Source organism: Tamandua tetradactyla, chromosome 12 (genome assembly GCF_023851605.1).
Source record: "Tamandua tetradactyla isolate mTamTet1 chromosome 12, mTamTet1.pri, whole genome shotgun sequence".
NCBI lineage: Eukaryota > Metazoa > Chordata > Mammalia > Pilosa > Myrmecophagidae > Tamandua > Tamandua tetradactyla.
Genome location: NC_135338.1, coordinates 31,048,446 through 31,067,426, shown reverse-complemented (window position 1 = coordinate 31,067,426; position 18,981 = coordinate 31,048,446). Strand labels below are relative to the sequence as shown.

Here is an 18,981-nt window from a genome sequence, read left to right as displayed (position 1 = left end):
TTTTTTATTGGCCCAAAGTAAAAAAAGGCAAATACCAACTTGGACTATGAGCTTTATTCAGACAGCATCAACCTGAGAAATTTCCAACCCATTCGGGTCAAAGTGGGCAAGCCAGGTTGTTGAGATAAAGTACCGTTCATGGAATGCAAAGCTTATGCAACTCCCAGCAACCAGGTGCTGGTAACAAGCTTTCAGCTGCTTCCCTGAGACCAATGTCAACCTTTATGAGAGGGTTTGCCATAATTCAGGAGGCAGGATGTAGTTCTTGTGTGAGCACCATCTTGGTACAGACCTTCTCTGGAGCTTGCTGCACTACCACTGTGCCCTCAACAGAGCTTGAGCCAACTTAAATGACCACCAGTAACTGCAGCCAGTACTACAAGAGGACAGCTGGGAGGTTTGCTTTCAGCTCAGATGCTGATTTTTCTTGGCTGTTTAATTTCTCACTGAAAAATATCTGAACCTATTAGTTATGAGCTGAATTAACTTTACTTAGAAATATACTTGTTGATTTTGTAAGGTTTCAGGAATACCCATTTCCTTCCAGAACCTGGGGGGCTATGTGCTGAATTATTGCATTAGCTGAAGAGGGTCATTGCTTAGTCCTGCCCCCCAACCCCTTCCTCTAACTGCCAGTAGGTCTTGGTGGTCCTTAGAACTGGGGGCAGGGCAGCTTCCTACTTCTGGAATTCTTTCCTTCCTGCTTCCCTGGTGCCCTTTCCAATGCACTTTCCTGTGTCCCCACTATGCTCATAAGCTCCTTCTTTGTTTCTCTACTTTTTCCCCCACTGGCCCTTTCAGGCCTCCTGGAAGTATTCCCTGAGGCTACTTCCTGGGCTCTCCATCTTTCCCTGTCTATACCCTGGGCTGGGGACTTTCCACTGCAACCAGCTCTCTTTATAGATGACTCTCAAGTCTTTGTCTCCTTGTTCTCAAAACAATTGGCATTCCAACCTCACTGACATCTCACCTGCATGACCCACTGCCATCTCAAGCTCACAAAAATGGAACCCATTTAAAACTTTTATAAAGTGAATGGATTCATGTATTATAGGTGAAATTAAAATTTTTAAAAATATACATTGAATGTACCATCCTATTCCATGTGTACTTAAGAAACTGACTCCCATTCCAGATTTTCTGTCTTCGTTAGTGGCATCATTGTTTAGTCCAGGCTCCTAACCTAGGGAACATATAGTCACTTATTTTCCTATTTCTCTCATACTCTCTGATTAGTTTTCAGAGCAAGAGGATATTAGCACTGAACATAACCCTGGAAACCATCAAGTTGATTCCTCATTTCAGATGAGAAAATGAAAGGCCCAGAGAAATGAAATGATAGATACAAATCAAGGAGCTAGTTAGTGGCAGAGCTGGAATTAGAATTCAGGTTTAGTTCAGAGCTCTTTACACCAAGACATTCACTGAGTACCCCATATTCTCATTCATTTCACTCATTTATAAATCTTTTTTGTGCCTCCTATATGCCAAGAACTATTTTAGGTACTAGGAAAATTGCCATAGTAGTAGCTACTACTTATATAGAGCTCATTGTCTATCAGTCACCATTGTAAGGAAATTCTGTATGTCCACTTGCTCAATCCTCATAATAACCCTATGAGGTGTTATGAGATCATCCCCATTTTACAGATAAGGAAATATTTCATTCACTCTCTATGGTTGGCGACCCACAGTGGGTCTCTAAAATTGCTAAATCCTTTCTAAATTTCTCTTCTTGATTACCAAAGCCTTTTAATAAACTACCCCTTCTGACCTATTCAACCTCTCACTCATTCTTTGTGAACATAAAACCTTTGAATGCTCAGCTCAGACTCTTCCCCATGTCTTCTTCCTCCCTTCCTGCTACCTCCCCCAGCCTGGAGTGGTTGGGGGCAAAATTGTGATCTTATTTGCATCTGTGACAGAGTCACTGGCCCAGAGTAGGTGATCGGTAAATGTTTGTTGAATGAATGAAACTTCCAAGTTCTTCATCAATTCAAATCACAGTTAATCTGAAGTCGCAGCTTCAGTTTCATATCCTTCCCTCCTTAACAAAGCTCTGTACTTAATCCACTAGCAGGTTATACTAGGAACCCGTCTTATACTAGATTAAGTTGCCCTCTAGTTGTCTGGTGTGTGATAGTCTTGGTTCCCTGGTACCCTGGGCTGTTGATTTTGTTTGTTTTTAAATTTTTAAAGAAATTTTTATTGTGAAAAATAACATACAGAAAAAAGTAATAAATTTCAAAGCACACTGCAACAATTAGTTATAGAACAGATTTCAGAGTTTGGTCTGGGTTCTAGTTCCACAACTTTAGATTTTTCCTTCTGGCAGCTCCAAGACACCGGAGACTAAAAGAAATGTCACTATAATGATTCAGCAGTCATACTCATTTGTTAAATCCTATCTTCTCTGCTATAACTCCACCTTCTCCTTTGAGCTTTCTCCAGTCTTTATGGTATTTCAGCTATGCCCATTCTAACTTTTTCATGTTGATAATATGGGATAAGGGGATGGAATTAGATGATGTTCTAGAGAGGCTGACCCCTTTGGGTTTCAGGACTTATCTGGTCTAGGAACCCATGTAGAGGTTGTAGGTTTCTGGAAAGTAATTATAGTGCATGGAACCTTTGTAGAATCTCAGATAAAGTCCTGGGTTGGCAGGATGGTTTGATTGGGGTTTGGCAAGCCATGATAAATAGCAATATCTAGCTGAAGCTTGCTTAAGAGTAGCTTTCAGAGTAGTCTCTTGACTCTATTTGAACTCTCTCAGCCACTGATACCTTATTTGTAACAGCTCTTTCTCCCATTTTGGTTAGGAAGGCATTTTCAATCCTATGGTGTCAGGGCAGGCTCACCCCTTGAAGTCATATTCCATGTTTCCAGGAGATTTTCACCCTTGGATGTTGTGTCCCACATATTGGGGAGGGCAGTGATTTTACTTGAATAGTTAGTTTTAGAGAGAGAGAGAGGCCACAGCTGAGCAACAAAAGAGGTCCTCTAGAAGTAATTCTTGAGCATAACCATGGATAGGCTTAGCTTCTCTGCTTTATAAATATGCTTCACAAGAGCAAGCCTCAAGATCAAGGGCTTGGCCTACTGACTTGGGAGTCCCTAATGTTTGAGACAGTATTAGGGGTTTCCCCAGTGGTTAAGTTAAATAGCTCCATATTTTTTCTCCCATCCCTCAAGGGACTTTGTCAATACTTTTCAATAATCTGTTCTACCTATCTGGGATGTATCTGGGCATTACATTACCTGGGCTGCTCTCTGAAAGGAGAGGTCAGGTCTTAGACTTCTCTAGGCTGAGAAAGGGCATCATAAGCACCACCTCAGTAACACTAATCAACCACTAATACAATAGTAATAATATCAGCCACCACCCCAGACTGGCAATGATAGCAGGCAGCACCTTGGTGAAAATAATACTAGCTACTACCACAGTTTCTGTTGACTCTTGACTATGTGCCATACACCAAACTTTACATGCCTCATTTCATTTTATCCTCACGCAACCACACTAGGAGACGAGTACTATTATTATTCTGATTTTAACATGAAGCCTCTGTGGCACAGAGAATAGTAACTTGCCAAGGCTGCACAGCCACCAGAGTGGCTGATCCTGGAGCCCAGTGTGCTGAATTGGTAAAAAGTTACGGAATCTCTGACTAAATTGTTTGGGAAACACAGGTGAGAACATCTGCATCCCACACCTTGAATTCTCCATCTGATTTGCCACAGATTATGGCACAGGAATTCAAAATGATAATTTTGCTTCAATGGCAGATTAAAATAAACTGTAATTTCTATCCCTGTTCATGCTGCACAAACAAAGTGATGAAATGGAGACAACTTTCAGAGAAAGGGAAATAACCCCCTTTTGGGCTCAGTAGAGGAAGTCCTGATGCTCCTATGAATTTATATTCAAATAAATATTGAATATGACTTTGGTCCAGTTATCTGGTCCCACCATAGTCCTGCCCTCTCAGTTACCTGGAAAAATATTGATTTGTGCATCACAGGGACATAGGGCTGCTGCATGGAATGGAGGAGGTATAATTATTTGAATTCCAAGTTGGGCTTTCAAGAGCCATATTTCAACCCCCGAAGCACTTGCTTTCTGAGTGTTCAGATGCAGCCCCCTTTCTGAACTGGAAACCTTGCTAGATCCACTTATCACTTCATTTAGGGTGTAGCACAGACTTATGGGGGCCCAGGTGGATGCCTGTTGACAGCTGAGCTGGCAATCCGTTGCCATACCCTCAGCACAAGTGCCATCCTCCACATTTGGAAAAATGGAGCAAGCATAGCTGTCTTACTAGGCAATCACACACTCACATTTCATCTCCAGGAAGACTCCCCATCACTGATTTTCCCTCCCTCAACTGTGCAGTCAGATGTTGTAGTTTGTTGCACATGCAGGTGCTCCCCAGAGCACCACCCAGCTGTATACCCTCCCCCCACACATATACTCTTTTTGCAGCTGCAGCTGCCCTTCTGGCACAGACCATCTAGCAAAGAATCTAGGGAGAAAATGCAGATCTCACTGAGAGCCCAGGTCCAAGGGACAGCTGCAGCAGCTAAGACAGTGGTGAGAACTCTGAGCAAAGAGGCAGGTGCTGCTGTTGCAACTTTTGGGTACATCACTTATGGGGTCATGAAAGGAGTTTGAACTTTGGAGCACTCAGATCAGAGTTTGAATTCTGCCCCTCCAGTGAGTGTCTATTGATGATCTTCAATAACAAACTTGAGCTGAGCAGATATTCCCTGAGCACCAATTATGCTTTGGACACATGTATTAGGAATATCAGAACAAACAAGGTAGACCAGTCCCTGCCCTCGTGGGGCTTACAGTTGACTGGGCATTCAGACAAGAAGACTATAGTGTGGTAAGTGTGAGGATGTGCTCTCTCTGGGCCTCAGGTTCTTTAATTGAATATAAGGATGTTATCACTTCTTCAGAGACTTGGCACAAAGGAAATATTAAATAGTCTCCATGGAGAATATGTGGCAGGATTCTAATAGATCCCTGCCTGGATAGAGGCAACTTCCTGCTTTGACAGTTCCCGATTTCCTTATCCTAACAGCTTATTTTCCTAGTCCACAGTGACTTCTGCACGCCCCTCCTTGCCTCTCTCTCTTTTCCTCTTTCAACCTCAAAGCCACCAATGAGTTCTTACTATGTTTCAACAGGTCTGTGAGAACAAAAAGGGTCAGAGGGAGGTGGCTCCTTGAACCTAAAATCCCTTTCCTGAAACCCTGCTCCAGAAAGGAACAACCAGCAGTCACTGCCCTATAGTGTTGACCATGGCACCCTACTTTTCCATGGCCCCACAAAATGAACACCTTTGCCACACGTCATAAAACTTCCCTTCCTTTCCCCCATTCATTTCCAAGGGCTGCATCTTTCAAAGTGCTCTGCCTCCCTTTTTTATGTGGAACAGGGAGTTTATTACATGTCAACAAGAGGAGAAAGGACAAAGCAAGGCAATGCCTCCCTCCCCCATGTAGCATGGTTGCTCAGACACCAAAATATTTGTCTTCTCCACTCCCAGGCTTAAGTCTAAATGTTGGTGGCAGCTTTGGCTCTCACCATAGTCAGTGTTTTCAGGTTCCCAGCAGTTGGAAGGCCAGAAGTAAGGAGCCTGCAAAAGAGCACAAGGTCAAGACTCAGAGGCACCCATAGCATGGCCCACCCCTACCCTGCAACCAGCATCAGCCTTCCCTGCACCCTCACTTATGATAGGCTCTGTCCCCATCTTCTCTTGCTGACACCACACCCCAACTCTCCCATGTTCTTAAATGCAGCTGAGACCAGTGAACATTTTCTCCAGGATATTTGCTGAGAAATGAAATCCAAGGTAAGCAAAATAAATGCAAAAAAATGGGAAACTCAGTTTATAGGGCAAAGGTTTCTTATCCTGAGATAATAAAAGTCTATGGAAGTCAGGCTGACCCAGTTTACTGGCCCTGGAATTCTTTACTCTTTCAACCCTGTGTGAAGAACTCTACATCCCAAACCTTCAGTTTAGACCTCGACACAAGCTCTTATCTTTTCCCCAATTCCTTCTTGGATAGGATCTGGGAAAGGAGTAGGAAATGAATGCGAAGGGTTATTAGATATCAAATTGAAACTTCATACCAGGAAGGCAGTGTCATTTTGTAGAAAGATCAAGGACTCTCCCTTTAGGTGGACTTGGATTCAAATCAAGACTGCCTCTTGACTTACTGAGTGCCTCATTAATTCTCTGAGCACCTCAGTTTTCTCATCTGTAAAATGGGTGATATTTATCCCCCAGAAGGTTGTGCTTCTGAATAGGTGCGGGAATATGTGTAATGTGCCAAGGAATAGTAGGTTCTCAGTGAGGGCTGGACCTCACTCTTCTTCCCTCTTACTATTATTTGAGTGAGGCAGCAAATGACTGAGATGAAAGTGTCATTGACTTTCCCAGTGCTGGGGAGGGACAGGGATTGTTCACTTACATACCCTCAATTTTTCTAGGTAAGCCTAATGTGACATATGGGAAGAAAAGGTTCTGCAGGAGGAGGAACTGGGCAGGCCTACCTGGAAACGATAAAAGGTGCCATCATCCTTCATGGAGAGGACATGGTCTGAGATGGGAAAGATGTAACCCTGGGCAGCTATGAGACATCCCAAGTGTATTGCTTCAACTGCAGGGAGAGGGCACAGGAGAGAGAAATAATTAGGCAGTTGTCAGAATCAAGGGCTACTTAGTTGAGATGGAAGCTGGGAGGACAGAAAGGTTACTAGAGGTCAGGTGTGATTACCCCAGGTTGACGATTGCATGGGGGGTGGGGGTGGGGGGTGGGGGTGGAGCGACAGTGATTGGGAAGGGCCGCCCCATGAGTGGACCTCCTCTGGATCCCAGTTCTGAGAGTCTGGGATCTGACATCGCTTAAAGCCCCCAGGACTTTCCAGAAGAAAGTCTAGCTTCATGTTTAAGAGTGTGAGCTCTGGCCTAGATAAATCTGTATTTAATTGAGATAGCTCATGTAAAGTGTTCAGCAGTTTTGGTACATTTTAAATGCTCAAGATTGCGGTTGCTCTGATTCATAGTTTTGGTTCCATCATGAAAGAAAAATCATTTCCCAGCAATGAAAAAGCAGCCTCACATCCCATAGAGACTTTGGTGACACTCTCACCAACGACGGAAGGGTCTTATCCTTTTCTTATGGGCAGAGAGTAAAACTTCACTTTCTTAGAAATTGGGGGAGGGCAATGAAGTGGGCAGAGGCACAAAGAAGTCATCCTGATAAAAATATTCTGTATTTTTGCCACTACTAACCTGCTGTGGTGTTGTTTTAGCATCAGTCATAAATATATTCATGTAGGTAGTTAAGAATTTATATTTATTCTGAACTGAGTTAAGAAAAAATAGCAAATCTAAGTAGTTCTACCACACATAATTGTTTAGAAATATAAAAGTGCCTTTACGCACAGAAACTAATTTTTGGACGCTGGAATTATTGACAGGCTCAAGGAGTTTCTAGCAATTATTAATTTCATTAGGTCTGAATTTTTTTAAGTGCCTTGTTTTGGTTTTATTTGCAAACTTTTCAAGAGGTTTCTATTATCCTTCGGAAGAAACATGCACTTATAACTGATGAGATAAAAATGAAAGGTGTTTTCTTTTACTTGCTTAGTGATTACCAATTTCCTTTTTAAAGTTTAGATGCTCCAAGACTCATGGTGCTAGCAAAAAGGGTAGTTTCGTCTCCCACAGCTGCTCTTTCCCCAGAAAGAAGAAAGAGATTAAATCCAGTAAGAAAGTGGCTTTCATGCCGCCGACTGGGGAGCAAAAGCTCTCACCTTATTCTTTGAGCAAAAAGGTTTTTGCTTAGAAATTTGGCAGATATGAAGAAAGAAAGGAGGAATGGACATTGGACCTGCCTGGCTTCCCAGGAGCTTGGTTTGTCCAGTCTCTATCCTTCTATTTACAGCTGGGGAACTGTTCTCACTTCCTCTTGCTCAACTACTTCTCAGAAAGCCAAACAGTTCCCAACCCCTTGATGTCCTCCAAGGGCATCAGAGCGTAACAGACCTGCATAGCTATGACCCTCACCACCTGAGATTTTTCCAAAACCTTCTCATGTCAGGGCGAGAGACCCCTGAAGCCTGTTCTCACACGCCACTAGCAGGCTCAGGATTCTCAGAACGTAATAATAATAATAATAATAGTATGTCAGCAACACAGTGATTAGATCAGAATGACAAACCAGTGCTCTTGGAAGGCAAGACGCCACCTGGGAAAGCACTCCTTAGTTTAACATCATAATCAAAAGAAACAGTGACCTTAAACAAATGTAACTAGCCTGGTAGACTCTTAACTCAGTCCAGTTTCCACAACCAGACAAGCAGAGGTCCAGGTTGCATAAAGGAAACACGTAGGGGAGCCTATTTCGGTTTCATCCCTTAAAAGGGTTAACATTTACAGATTTTTCTCTTGTGAATTAAGAACTTGGCTCAAATTAAGGATTTTCACTGGTTGTGAGTGTGGCCACTAATCAAGGTGGTGAAGTAAGGCATTTGCATTAATGCCTTGCTTTTCTGGCACTCGGTTTCTGATAACAATGCTTAATTTAACTGTATATAAATTATATTCTTTCATAGTCAACAGTACATTAGGAGCCTCAAGTTAAAACACAGAAAAGCTCAAGGCGCACACACTGACCCAGCACAGAATCACAGCTGGAAGTCAGACATCTCGAGTGGGCACTTGGAAAAAAAAATCTTTTAAAACACATAGCATTTGGGGGCCATTTAATTTGGGGCAAATAGGTCCAGTAAAGTCTCCCCAAAACATCAGACAATATTAGTAGATCTTCATAAATGTGGCCTTTGGGCATCTGGAATACACAATAAACAACACAAGGGTGTATATAATAAATTCAGAAAAGTATTAACAAATGACATGGATAATGAGCTTGACTTATCTGGAACTTGCATTTTTCTGGAACCCCTGATTTCCTAATTATGCTGTGAAAATAAATTTCACTTATTTTCTGGTGGGAGGACAGATCTGGGAAATGTTTTATTGACCAGGGTTTTGTTGTTGTTTTTCTGTTAAGGTTTTTCTTATTGCAATGCACAATTAAAACCTGAGGAAAAAAAAATCACTCCACTTCTTGCAGAAGCAGAAAACAGAAGGCGTCTTAGCAAATAATTAAACATCTTAACTGCGGTTAGGCAATCTCATTTTAAGAGGTGGCTCTAGAAGGCTGTTCAGTGACAGTGCTACAACTTATCTTTAATTGCTGTGGCTAACGAGAACTCATCTCATTTCACACCTTATTGTATTGGGCTCTTTGGCATCCTAAATAGTTGCTCATTTCCTCAAAGGGTGATTTAAATTTAAAGACAGATATTCAGTGGAGAAAATAAATTAATTTCATTCATAAAATAGGGTGAGTCCCCATCTTGCAATCGACATTTATAAGCGCGGTTCTCAGAAGGGCTCCCGTTTGGAGTTTGATTATGAGTGTTCACTGATATCATGGGTAAAAAAGACAAGGTCAAGGACCAGGTACCTGGGTCTTCAATGGAAAGGTTCTTCATAAGCCACTGCACAATGTCAGTACCTACAACGACAAAGCAATTTCAACTGAAGACCTTATAGGTGTTTAACCCTATAGTGAAAGACACCTGTTTACCTAAGAGGCCCCTGGTTCCAATCAGCCAATACCTAGAGAGCTGGATAAAGTTGACACTTTTCAGTCCTAACCAACCCTTTCCATCCACTGGTACCTTTGCATGGCCACAATCCCATTCTTTTCCTAAAGGCATCCACTTCTGAAAGCCCAAGATGATCTTGTATCCACATTTCTAGGGAGCGCCTAGATGGGGCTTCCTGAGAACACCAGGATTAATGGCCATTTCCTAAGGAAGGAGGCCTGGTCAGTCTCTTACTGACAAGGACTGACTGACCAACACAGGTGACCTCGCAGGCTCCTGTGAAAATCTCTAATTTCCCCCTGGCATGGACCCACCCTGAGCGAAAAAGTCCCTGTGTCTGTGGAAGAAACTTCTATATGGTCGCTTAAATGCTTTCCTCTGCCCCGTGGGTCATTTCCTGACTCTGCTGTGATGGGTGTGAATGGAGTTCTGCCAGTGGAATATGGGAAGGAGTGACATATGTCCCTTCCAGGCCTGGACCATTAAGCCCCCATGCCACCTTCCACATCACATCCTTTCAGTCCCCTCTGAAGGCTGAATGGAGAGGATGCCAGCAGCATAGAGGAAGGCAGCAGCCACCAAAAGGTAGGAACCTGGGTTCTTAAACAACCATGAAAAATAAGACCCATTCTGGGCTCTGACTTGATTGAGAGATGAACTTTTTTTGGGTTAGGCCCCTGAAATTTGGGGGATTATCTGTTATGGCACCTAGTTTAAACCGGTACAGATCTATGGACGCAGCTTTGTCACCCCAGGATGGAAGGGATATTTCCAAATATCTCAGCCCTGACATGGGCCTGGGGCCTCGGTGTGAGGGAGAGGGGCTGCCAATAGCTCTTCTGGACTGGATTCTAAGCAGGAAGACAGGAAATCCAGCAAAAGGATTTAATGTGTGGTGGTTTGCAGCTGTATGCATCCTAGAAAAACATGCTCTTAACTCTAATCCATTCTTGTGATTGTAAACCCATTATACATAGGACTTTTTGATCAGGGTACTTCAGTTAAGGTGTGGGTCACTTTACTCAGGGTGGGTCTTAATCCCGTCGCTGGAGTACTTTATAAAAGAATGAAATTCAGACAAAGAGAAAGCCAAGGAATCAAGAAGGTGAAATCAAAGAAGTCTGGAAGATAACGGAGAGACCAGAAGATGCCACCATGTGCCTTTTGCCATGTGGTAGAGGAGCCAGGATCACCAGCAGCCGGTTTTCAGGAAGTACCACCTCGATGATGCCTTGATTTGGACACTTCTGCAGCCTCAAAATCGTAAGCTAGTAAATTCCCGTTGTTTAAGCCAACCCATTTCATGTTATTTGCTGGAGTGGCCTAGAAAACTAAAACAACACATATTGTCCTTTTCCCAGAAATCAAATTTCCCAGATATTTGACTGATGGCCAGAAGTGGGATGAGTACAGACCTGAGGGCCTAGAACTTTCTCCCTGTCTGGCTCTCTGGAAGGTGAATTAACCCTGCAAGGGGATGCCAGGTCCCCTTCCCACTCTTCGCCTACCAACATGGCTTTGCAAGTCCCCCGTCTTTTCAGTTCCCACAGCAGAACTTCTAAGCCTTTCCCCACTCTTGCTCCCAAGTGGCATTTATGAGCTAAACTTTGGACCCAAACCATTCCTATTCATTCACAACCTTTGAAAGAGGGAGAGTGTGTACGTGTGTGTGTGCCCACTTCCTCCAAATTATACCAGCTCCACATTTGTCCTAGGAAATGAAGAACAAAGCAGAAATCAAATAAGAACTGTAATCCCAAGTTGGGGGTGGGGGAGAGACTCTAACCTGTTTTTTCCTCAAAAGAAAAATAGTTCTTTTCTGTGGGTTGCCTGGAAACTGAGAGGTTTCCAGCATCAGCTCCTGCTTTCCCTGCCGGGCAGGCGGATTATCTTTCTGCTGAGCTTGCTGAACCATTATTTATCACCTGCCAAGATTGATTACTCACCCTGGGACAATGACAGCCCTTCCTTTCCCCTGTTAATTACTGTCATCATTAATATCCATGTCACTAATTAGTATTCATTCACATTGAAACTCCTTCCTTGCTATCATATCCGCCCCCCACTCACAACCCTCCACCCCAGCCCCAGCCTTTGCCACCCTTGTCTGGGTTTCTACCCCCTTTTGGCTTCATGTGCTCAGTGCCTGGCCTAATTGTGCATCTCCAGTCTATTAGGCCCCAGTTTTGGTTCACAAGGTTAACATGTTCACATTAAACCTTATTATTATTATTTTTTTATATGGGCAGGTACTGGAACTCGAACCCGGGTCTCCAGCAGGGCAGGTGAGAACTCTGTCATTGAGCCACCGTTGCCTGCTTTTTTTTTTAAATAAAGCAGGGAAAGTCACAAAAGTTCCTTTCCTTTTTCCCCCTAGCAGTGTGGCATCCACAGATATGGATTTCTTGTCTCATTACAGCTGCCATCATGGCCATTTTTCTCATCTGGGGAGTGTCATCATGGCCATTTTTCTCATCTGGGGAGTGTCATGACAGACAGGGGCTGAGCCGTGGAGCCTGGCTGGCCTGGATCTGCCCTCCATCTGCAGCAGCATCTGCCCCACAGCCGTCCCCCACACGCCTGGGTGCTGTCTGGTAGGCTTGAGCAAATCACCACAGCTGGGGGCTGGTGGGCATCCTTGCCCTCTGCCCTCCTCGGTGTGTGTTATTTCAGGCTTCCACAGAATAAGCCAGAAGTGGTGAACCTCCCGTCTGTGGCAGCAAGTAAACCACTGCTTGCTCAGTTCCAGGAACAATAAGGAAGGGAAATCTGTCCTAATATGTCCCTCAAAAGACCCATGGTCATTACACATAGAATCAGCCAAGAATAGCCCAACTAACCAAGAGGAGAAAGTGTTTTTATTCTTCTCTTTTCTCTTTCTTTCCTTTCCTCTGTCCTTCTTCCTGCCAATCTCAACCATTCTTTCCTACTTGTTCTACAAAGAATTTGTGGCAGATTATTTTTCTATTTTCTCTAAAACCTTGCCTTTTGTTATCACTGCTATTCTGGTTATCCTAGTAAGTGGCTTCTATGGCAACTTCCACACCAGCTCCAGACATCAACTGCAAATATGGGGGTAACTCGAATCAACACCTAGAGAGGGTAGCTTCACGCTGCACTCGTCACCAAGTGCCATGCACAGGCCAACGTGGGGCAGTGACGTTTCCCGAGGGCCCACTGTGCACTTTCCAGAACTGGGCACCTGACCCCTGTCATCATATATCATCCTGACAATAATTCAGCAAAATGTAACTAGTATTTCTGTCATGGATTAAATCATGCGGCCCACAAAGATGTACTAATCTCGGGCTTGTGGGTGTGAAATTCTTTGTCAATAGGATCTTTGAAGATGTTAATAGTGAAGATTAAGTCACGCTGAATCAGGCTTCCCTCCATCCTTCACATGAACCCCATGTGATTGGAGCCCTCACAGACGAGGAAATTTGGGCACAGGAGTGGTAGAAGCAGGAGATGCTGCGATGGAGGCAGAGGCTGGGTTATGGGCCGCTGACCAGCCACCACCAGAATGCTTCAGACTCCGAAAGAAAAATGATCCGCAGACGTTTAGATTTTAGACGTCTAGCCTCCAAAAAGGAGAAACAATAAATTCCTGTTGTTTAAACGAACTAGACTGAGGTATTTGTTCTAGCAGACCTGGAAAACTAAGACAACACCCATTTTAAAGATTGGCCCACAGAGGCCAATGGCCACTTAACTTCTACCCCCTGGATCCAGGGTTGGAATCCAGGCAACCTCATGTCACATATTATTTCCTCTATACCATTCTGCCTCTCATCTCTGGATAACTTTCCCAGTAGCATACAGAAAAAAATCGTTGGAAAAATAGTGATATTCTGTGCTCAAGTTTTTTTCTGAAGCAGAGACATTAATTTAGTGATAATTACTACCGTTATTAGCTAATGAACTAATAATATATTGATTACATTTTATATTTAGGGCTTTGGAATGGTCCTACCCTAATACCTGATGTAAATAGACTATTATTATCTCCATTTTGCAGATAAATGAAAGAATACTCTAAGTAGAACTTTTCTTATGCCTTAGTTAAAATAAACAAACAAATAATGCAACAGTTAGTTAGTAGAGAAAGCTTACTGTAAGAGGAAATGTTAAACTGGACTTTTGAAGGTGGATGAGAAGGAGATACAGGAGGAAGAAACAGTGTGATGCAAAGTTTTGCAGTATTTTTAAATATTATCATTTGGTTGATAGGCTGGAGTCTTTCCAAGGAAACTAGTGACAAATTTAACAGATTTTAATTTGCTTACCAAGCTTACGAGACAATAAGGCACAGTGGTTATAAAGCCAGACAGACTTGAGTTCAACATACAGTATATCACTCACAAAATGCATGACCCTGTACAGGAATCATACCCATTGTCTGCCCCAACACCCATTTTTTCACTGTTTTCATTTTAATTTATTTCATCCTACTTAAGGATTAAATAAAATAATATACACAAAGCCTGGCTCATGGTCCTAATGCAATTGGCCAGCTTGTTTTTAGGTCACCTATCTGCTCTCTGTGTTCGTGTCCCCATATGAAAATGAGGACAATAATAACTGTATCTGCCCCATAGGTTGGGTGGTTCAAGGAAATGCCATCTGTACAGTGTGAGAACCGTGCCTGGCACATAGTAAACACTCAACAAACCTCAGCTACTGGCAGGGCAGGGTTAAGGGACCTCCTATTGGAACCACGGGTCTAATGAAGCCATCTGCCTGACGGGGACAAACAGCAGCCCCTTGGAATATTTGTATTATTCACCTGCTTTTTGTATTTTAGGTCCTAGAGAATCTCAAACTGTCTTCTGATGCTTTTAGGAAGGGATCTGCTGATGGACAGTTTGTTGAAGAGCAAACAAAGGAGGGAATGGGAGCAGGTACATTTTGGAAGCTTGGTGAGACCTCATTCAGGGAGAGGAGTCCCTGTCTGGTTGCTTTTCTGACTCTGCTCCTCTGGGCATACGTTTCCTGAGAAGTCCGGGTCAAAGCTATTCAGACGCCCTCACTTGGCTGTAGTGCATTGATGATAACAAAGGTACTGGTTCTACAGGCTTGGGGCGCCTGGCCGCGCCTACAGCCCTTCTCCTTTCCCTCTGCCCCCTTCTGCCACATGGTCGGTCTCTCCATTCCTGGAATGTACCATGCTCCATTCCATGGCACGGCCTCTGAAGATGTGTCCCCTTTCTCTCCTCCACCTCTGTCCCTAACTCACTCCTGCACATCCTTTGTCCCCAACTTCCTCAGGGGCTCCTTCCCTTTTGTGCCCTTATCACAGATTGGAATTACACATCTACAGCATGATTATGTGATCAATGCCCGCCTCTCCCTCTAAAGGATAGCCCTGCAAGCAGGGACTCTGCTACATGTTGTATATCCAGCATCTAGCAGAGGCCTGGCACGTAGTCGGGGCTTAATAAATGCTTATTGTTCAATAATTACACTCAAATATACATCATATGATATGTATCCAGCCATATGTGCATATTCATTATATTTTCCTCAATTTTTTTTTTGTGGCCTGTGAAAACCTTACCAAAACCAGCAACAGATCTTGGATGGGCATTTTGCAACAACTGATTTAGATGAAAAGTTTAGGGTTTTTCATTCATTGATTTTTGTTTTTCCTCTTAAAGAATACCTCTTTTCTTGTAAAAAAGCAAAAACCAAAAAACCCTCAACAAACGTGTGCTTTAAAAAATACTAGGCAAGGCAGGCCATGGTGGCTCAGTGGCAGAGTTCTCGCCTGTCATGCCGGAGACCCAGGTTCATTTCCTGGTGCCTGCTCATGCAAAAAAATAAAATAAAATACTAGACAGCAACTCGGGCTGTCACCTGGCAGACAACAGAGAGCAGAAGAGAAGGTAAAATCTTTAACTCCTCCTTGGGCTGAAAAAGACCCTCGCCAGCCCCCTCTTACCTGTCCCTGCTGCTTTCAAGCTGCGCTCTTCAAACTGTCTTTTAACTGGCTTTGGCCCAACATGGGATTTTTCATTAACAGAAAGGCCTCTGAGTCATTCTGACTTGGTTTTGAACAGGTTGGAGGAATTAAATCCACACTCAGAGAACATGATTTGGACGCAAGCATCACCTCCAGACCCAGCCCTAAACCAGGGGTACCAGGCCCATCTCCCCGGGGACTTCTCCCAGGCCAGGCAAACCATCTTGCTGGCTTCCTTCCATCGCGCCCCTCGGCGACCCACGTCCCACACGGCAGGAGACGATCAGTTGTCGGGAAACTACTGGGGCTTCTTCCTGCCACCCTCCCCCCACACCCCCCTCTCAGTCTCTGCTCTTACCCAGTCTTTGAAATTTAAAAGTTCTCTGTGCATTATGAAAAATAATAAGGGGCAGGAGACCAGGCAAGGTTATTACCAAAGCATAAATCAAGCGGGTGGCGTGGAGGGCTGCGGCAAGGTATCTGCAACGGGCTCCCCAGTTTATCTCACCAAACGCCCCACGATTGATTCACAATCTCATAACACTCCTGCATCCGAATCCCAAGTCTTATATCTAATTGTCAGCAGGCGAGTACATGATTTGCAAGAGGCTGCCGGCAGCAGCAGACGTGGGGATGGAGGAGAGATTAGTTTTGTCAATCAAAAGCATCCAGGGCGAGGTGGAGAGTGCACGGGATTTGGCTCAACAATTAGCTTATTGAATGGAAGGTTGAATATGGTTACGTGGATTGGGCCTCAGCGCAGGAAAACAGGATCCCAGCTGCTGCCAGGGAAGCCTCTGCTCTGTGAACAGGGCTGCTGCTGACCATCTTTCACTCGATCAGAAGAAATGAGAAACAGATAAGCACAAAGTTGCTCTGGGGTGAACAGTGATGAAATGCCAGGTGCTCAGTAGCACCCAACCGAGGGCACTGGGAGCATTTCGGCGTCTGCTGAGTGTTCTGGGAGAGCTAGAGAGCCACGTGGCTGCGAGACCCCAGATGCTTTATTTCCTTCTAGTGCTATCTAACGTTCATCTCATTTGTGCAAATTTGAATCTGAAACGTGGTTCGCGAACATCTTGTATTTAACTTAATCTATAGGGCTAAGGCTTTCTTGAGGGAAGCAGGAGAGAAGAGCCAAGAGGTCTCCTCTAAGGTGGCTGGGTCTGCATTGCCTTGCTTACCTGGAATCTGATCAGCCTAACCACACTATTAGAGAAATAATACTAATCGACGTTCCACAGCATGTTTAAGGTTTAATTAAAGTCTGCAAAGCACACTGGCAATCTGCTGCCACCTTGGAGGGAGCCTGGGTGTGCACAGTGTGAGCAAGCCAGGCCTCAAGCAGAGTCTGGGGCACACAGAACAGAATCGTAACCAAAGGTTTTATTGGTGGTGCACTGACGCCAGCTCCCCCACCCCAGAGCCTATCTCGGCCTACAGTTCCCACTTGGTGGACGGACTTGGTCTTTTTAATCAGACAGACTGGCTTCAAATTCCAGCTCTGCCACTTGCTAGTGTGTCACTTTGGGTGAGGTACTACTCCCCACTCTGAGCCCCAGCTCCCTCCTGTGCAAAATGGGGGCTATCACGGGGTCTGCTTCAGAAGGTTGCTGTGAGTGTCAAGAGGAAGAAACGTTGGTCAAGACCCTTAGCCTAGTTCCTAACATCTTCTGGGCACACCACCAAATGTTGGATACCCTCCTAATCTTTCCTTCTTTGACCCATACGCATCCCCTCCATCTGCCCAAGTTGGAAGCCCCTAACGTGTAATTATGTCTTTCTCCTCCCCTGCCCCCAGCCCAAGACTCTGCAGGCTTCCAGGGCAGCTCAGAGATTGTTCTAGCCTTGCTCATTCAAACTTCTCCATTTCACGTTTCATTTAAATAGATGAGACCATCTTTTCAAGGTGGTCCTGGGGCTTCTCCTTTGGTATTCCCAGATCAGTTTCCAGTTCTTGAGGCAAAACACGAGAACAGCCTCTAGGTGACTTCTCTACCCGACCCCAGCGACAACCAAGCCCTCGGCATCTCCGCTCCAGCACAGCCAGGAGGCAGATGGCCTGGGTGTGGGTCTGGGTACATCTCCCACCAGCCCAGTGACCTCAGCGATGGGCCTGGCCTGGACAGTCTTCACTTTAATCATCTATAGACTATGACAGAAGCACAATCTGACAGACTGGGCCTGAAGATCATGCCTGTGCTGTTTGAAAGGATTTATGTACCCTAGAAAAACCCTTGTTTAATCCCAATCAGTCTTGTGGGAGCAACCATTTCTCTTAATCCCTATTCAATAATGTAGGTTGGAAACTTGATTGGGTTATCTCCACAGAGATGTGACTCACCCACTTGTGGGTATTAACCTTTCATTGGAGGGAGATGTGACTCCACCCATTCCGGATGGGTCTTGATTACTTTACTGGAATCCTTTAAAAGAGGAAGCATTTTGGAAAAGGCTGGAGATTCTGAGAGAGCAGAGAATGACATAGACATGAGAAGCTGAGTCCACCAGCCAGCATCCTTTGGAGATGAAGAAGGAAAATGCCTCTCAGGGACAAGCAGCCAGTAGAGAAAGCTAGCAGATTTCCCACCCTTCCCGCCAAGAGAGAAACCCTGAATGTCAATGGCCCTCTTGAACCAAGGTATCTTTCCCTGGACACTTTGGATTGGACAGTTCTATAGACTTTCTTTAATTGGCCTAAGAACTGTAAAGTTGCAACTTATTAAATTTCCCTTTTTAAAAGCCATTCTATTTCTGGTATATTGCATTCCGGCAGCTAGCAAACTAGAACAATGCCCGTAAAGGATTCAGCTCTGAGAGTTTCAGCCTGTAGTAAGTGATCAGTAAATGCTGGCTGTTTTATTGTTGCTATGACTACCAATTTGCACACTTTCATTCATTCGCCTGTAATGATGAATCAGACACAGCCCTGGCCTTACACTAACAGGTGCACTAGACATTGCAAGGGCTATGGTTGGAGTGCTTGTCGGGGGGAGGGAGGGCTATGGGGCCGCAGAGAGGGCAGTGCTTAGCTCCACCTGAGCTGGTGCCAGGAAAACATTTGCAGAGAAGTCATTTAGGATCAATGTGAAACAGTGAGAAAAGATCAATTGAGGAAGAAACTATTAGTGCCGAGTCAAGGATCCTAATAAAGCAGCTCAAAGCACACCACACTAACAGGACCCTGTGACAGCTAACGTTTATATCCAGATTAAGGTGGGTTGAACAGCAAGTCACTGTGAAAGGAAAAAGAGCCCCAGAAGAACCATGCCGGACACCAAACCTGATTAGAAAAAGTCCTAGGCTCAAGAGCTAGCAGGA

At 44.4% G+C, this 18,981-nt stretch overlaps 1 protein-coding gene across 16 annotated transcripts in view; it reads right to left on the bottom strand.

The window, feature by feature from the left end:
* Positions 1–18,981, bottom strand: part of RGS6 (regulator of G protein signaling 6) — a 658,535-nt gene that overhangs the window by 96,948 nt on the left and 542,606 nt on the right. For 12 of the 16 annotated variants that reach the window (XM_077122927.1, XM_077122919.1, XM_077122920.1 and 9 more), the window contains 3 exons: positions 9,551–9,601; positions 6,567–6,673; positions 5,595–5,646 (listed from right to left, as the gene is read on the bottom strand). In XM_077122927.1, coding sequence (XP_076979042.1) covers positions 5,595–5,646; positions 6,567–6,673; positions 9,551–9,601 — 210 coding nt within the window. Of the gene's footprint in view, positions 1–5,594; positions 5,647–5,738; positions 5,844–6,566; positions 6,677–9,550; positions 9,604–9,706; positions 9,717–18,981 lie in introns of those variants that run through there. The other 4 variants (XM_077122926.1, XM_077122925.1, XM_077122922.1 and 1 more) reach the window with 3 other exon arrangements.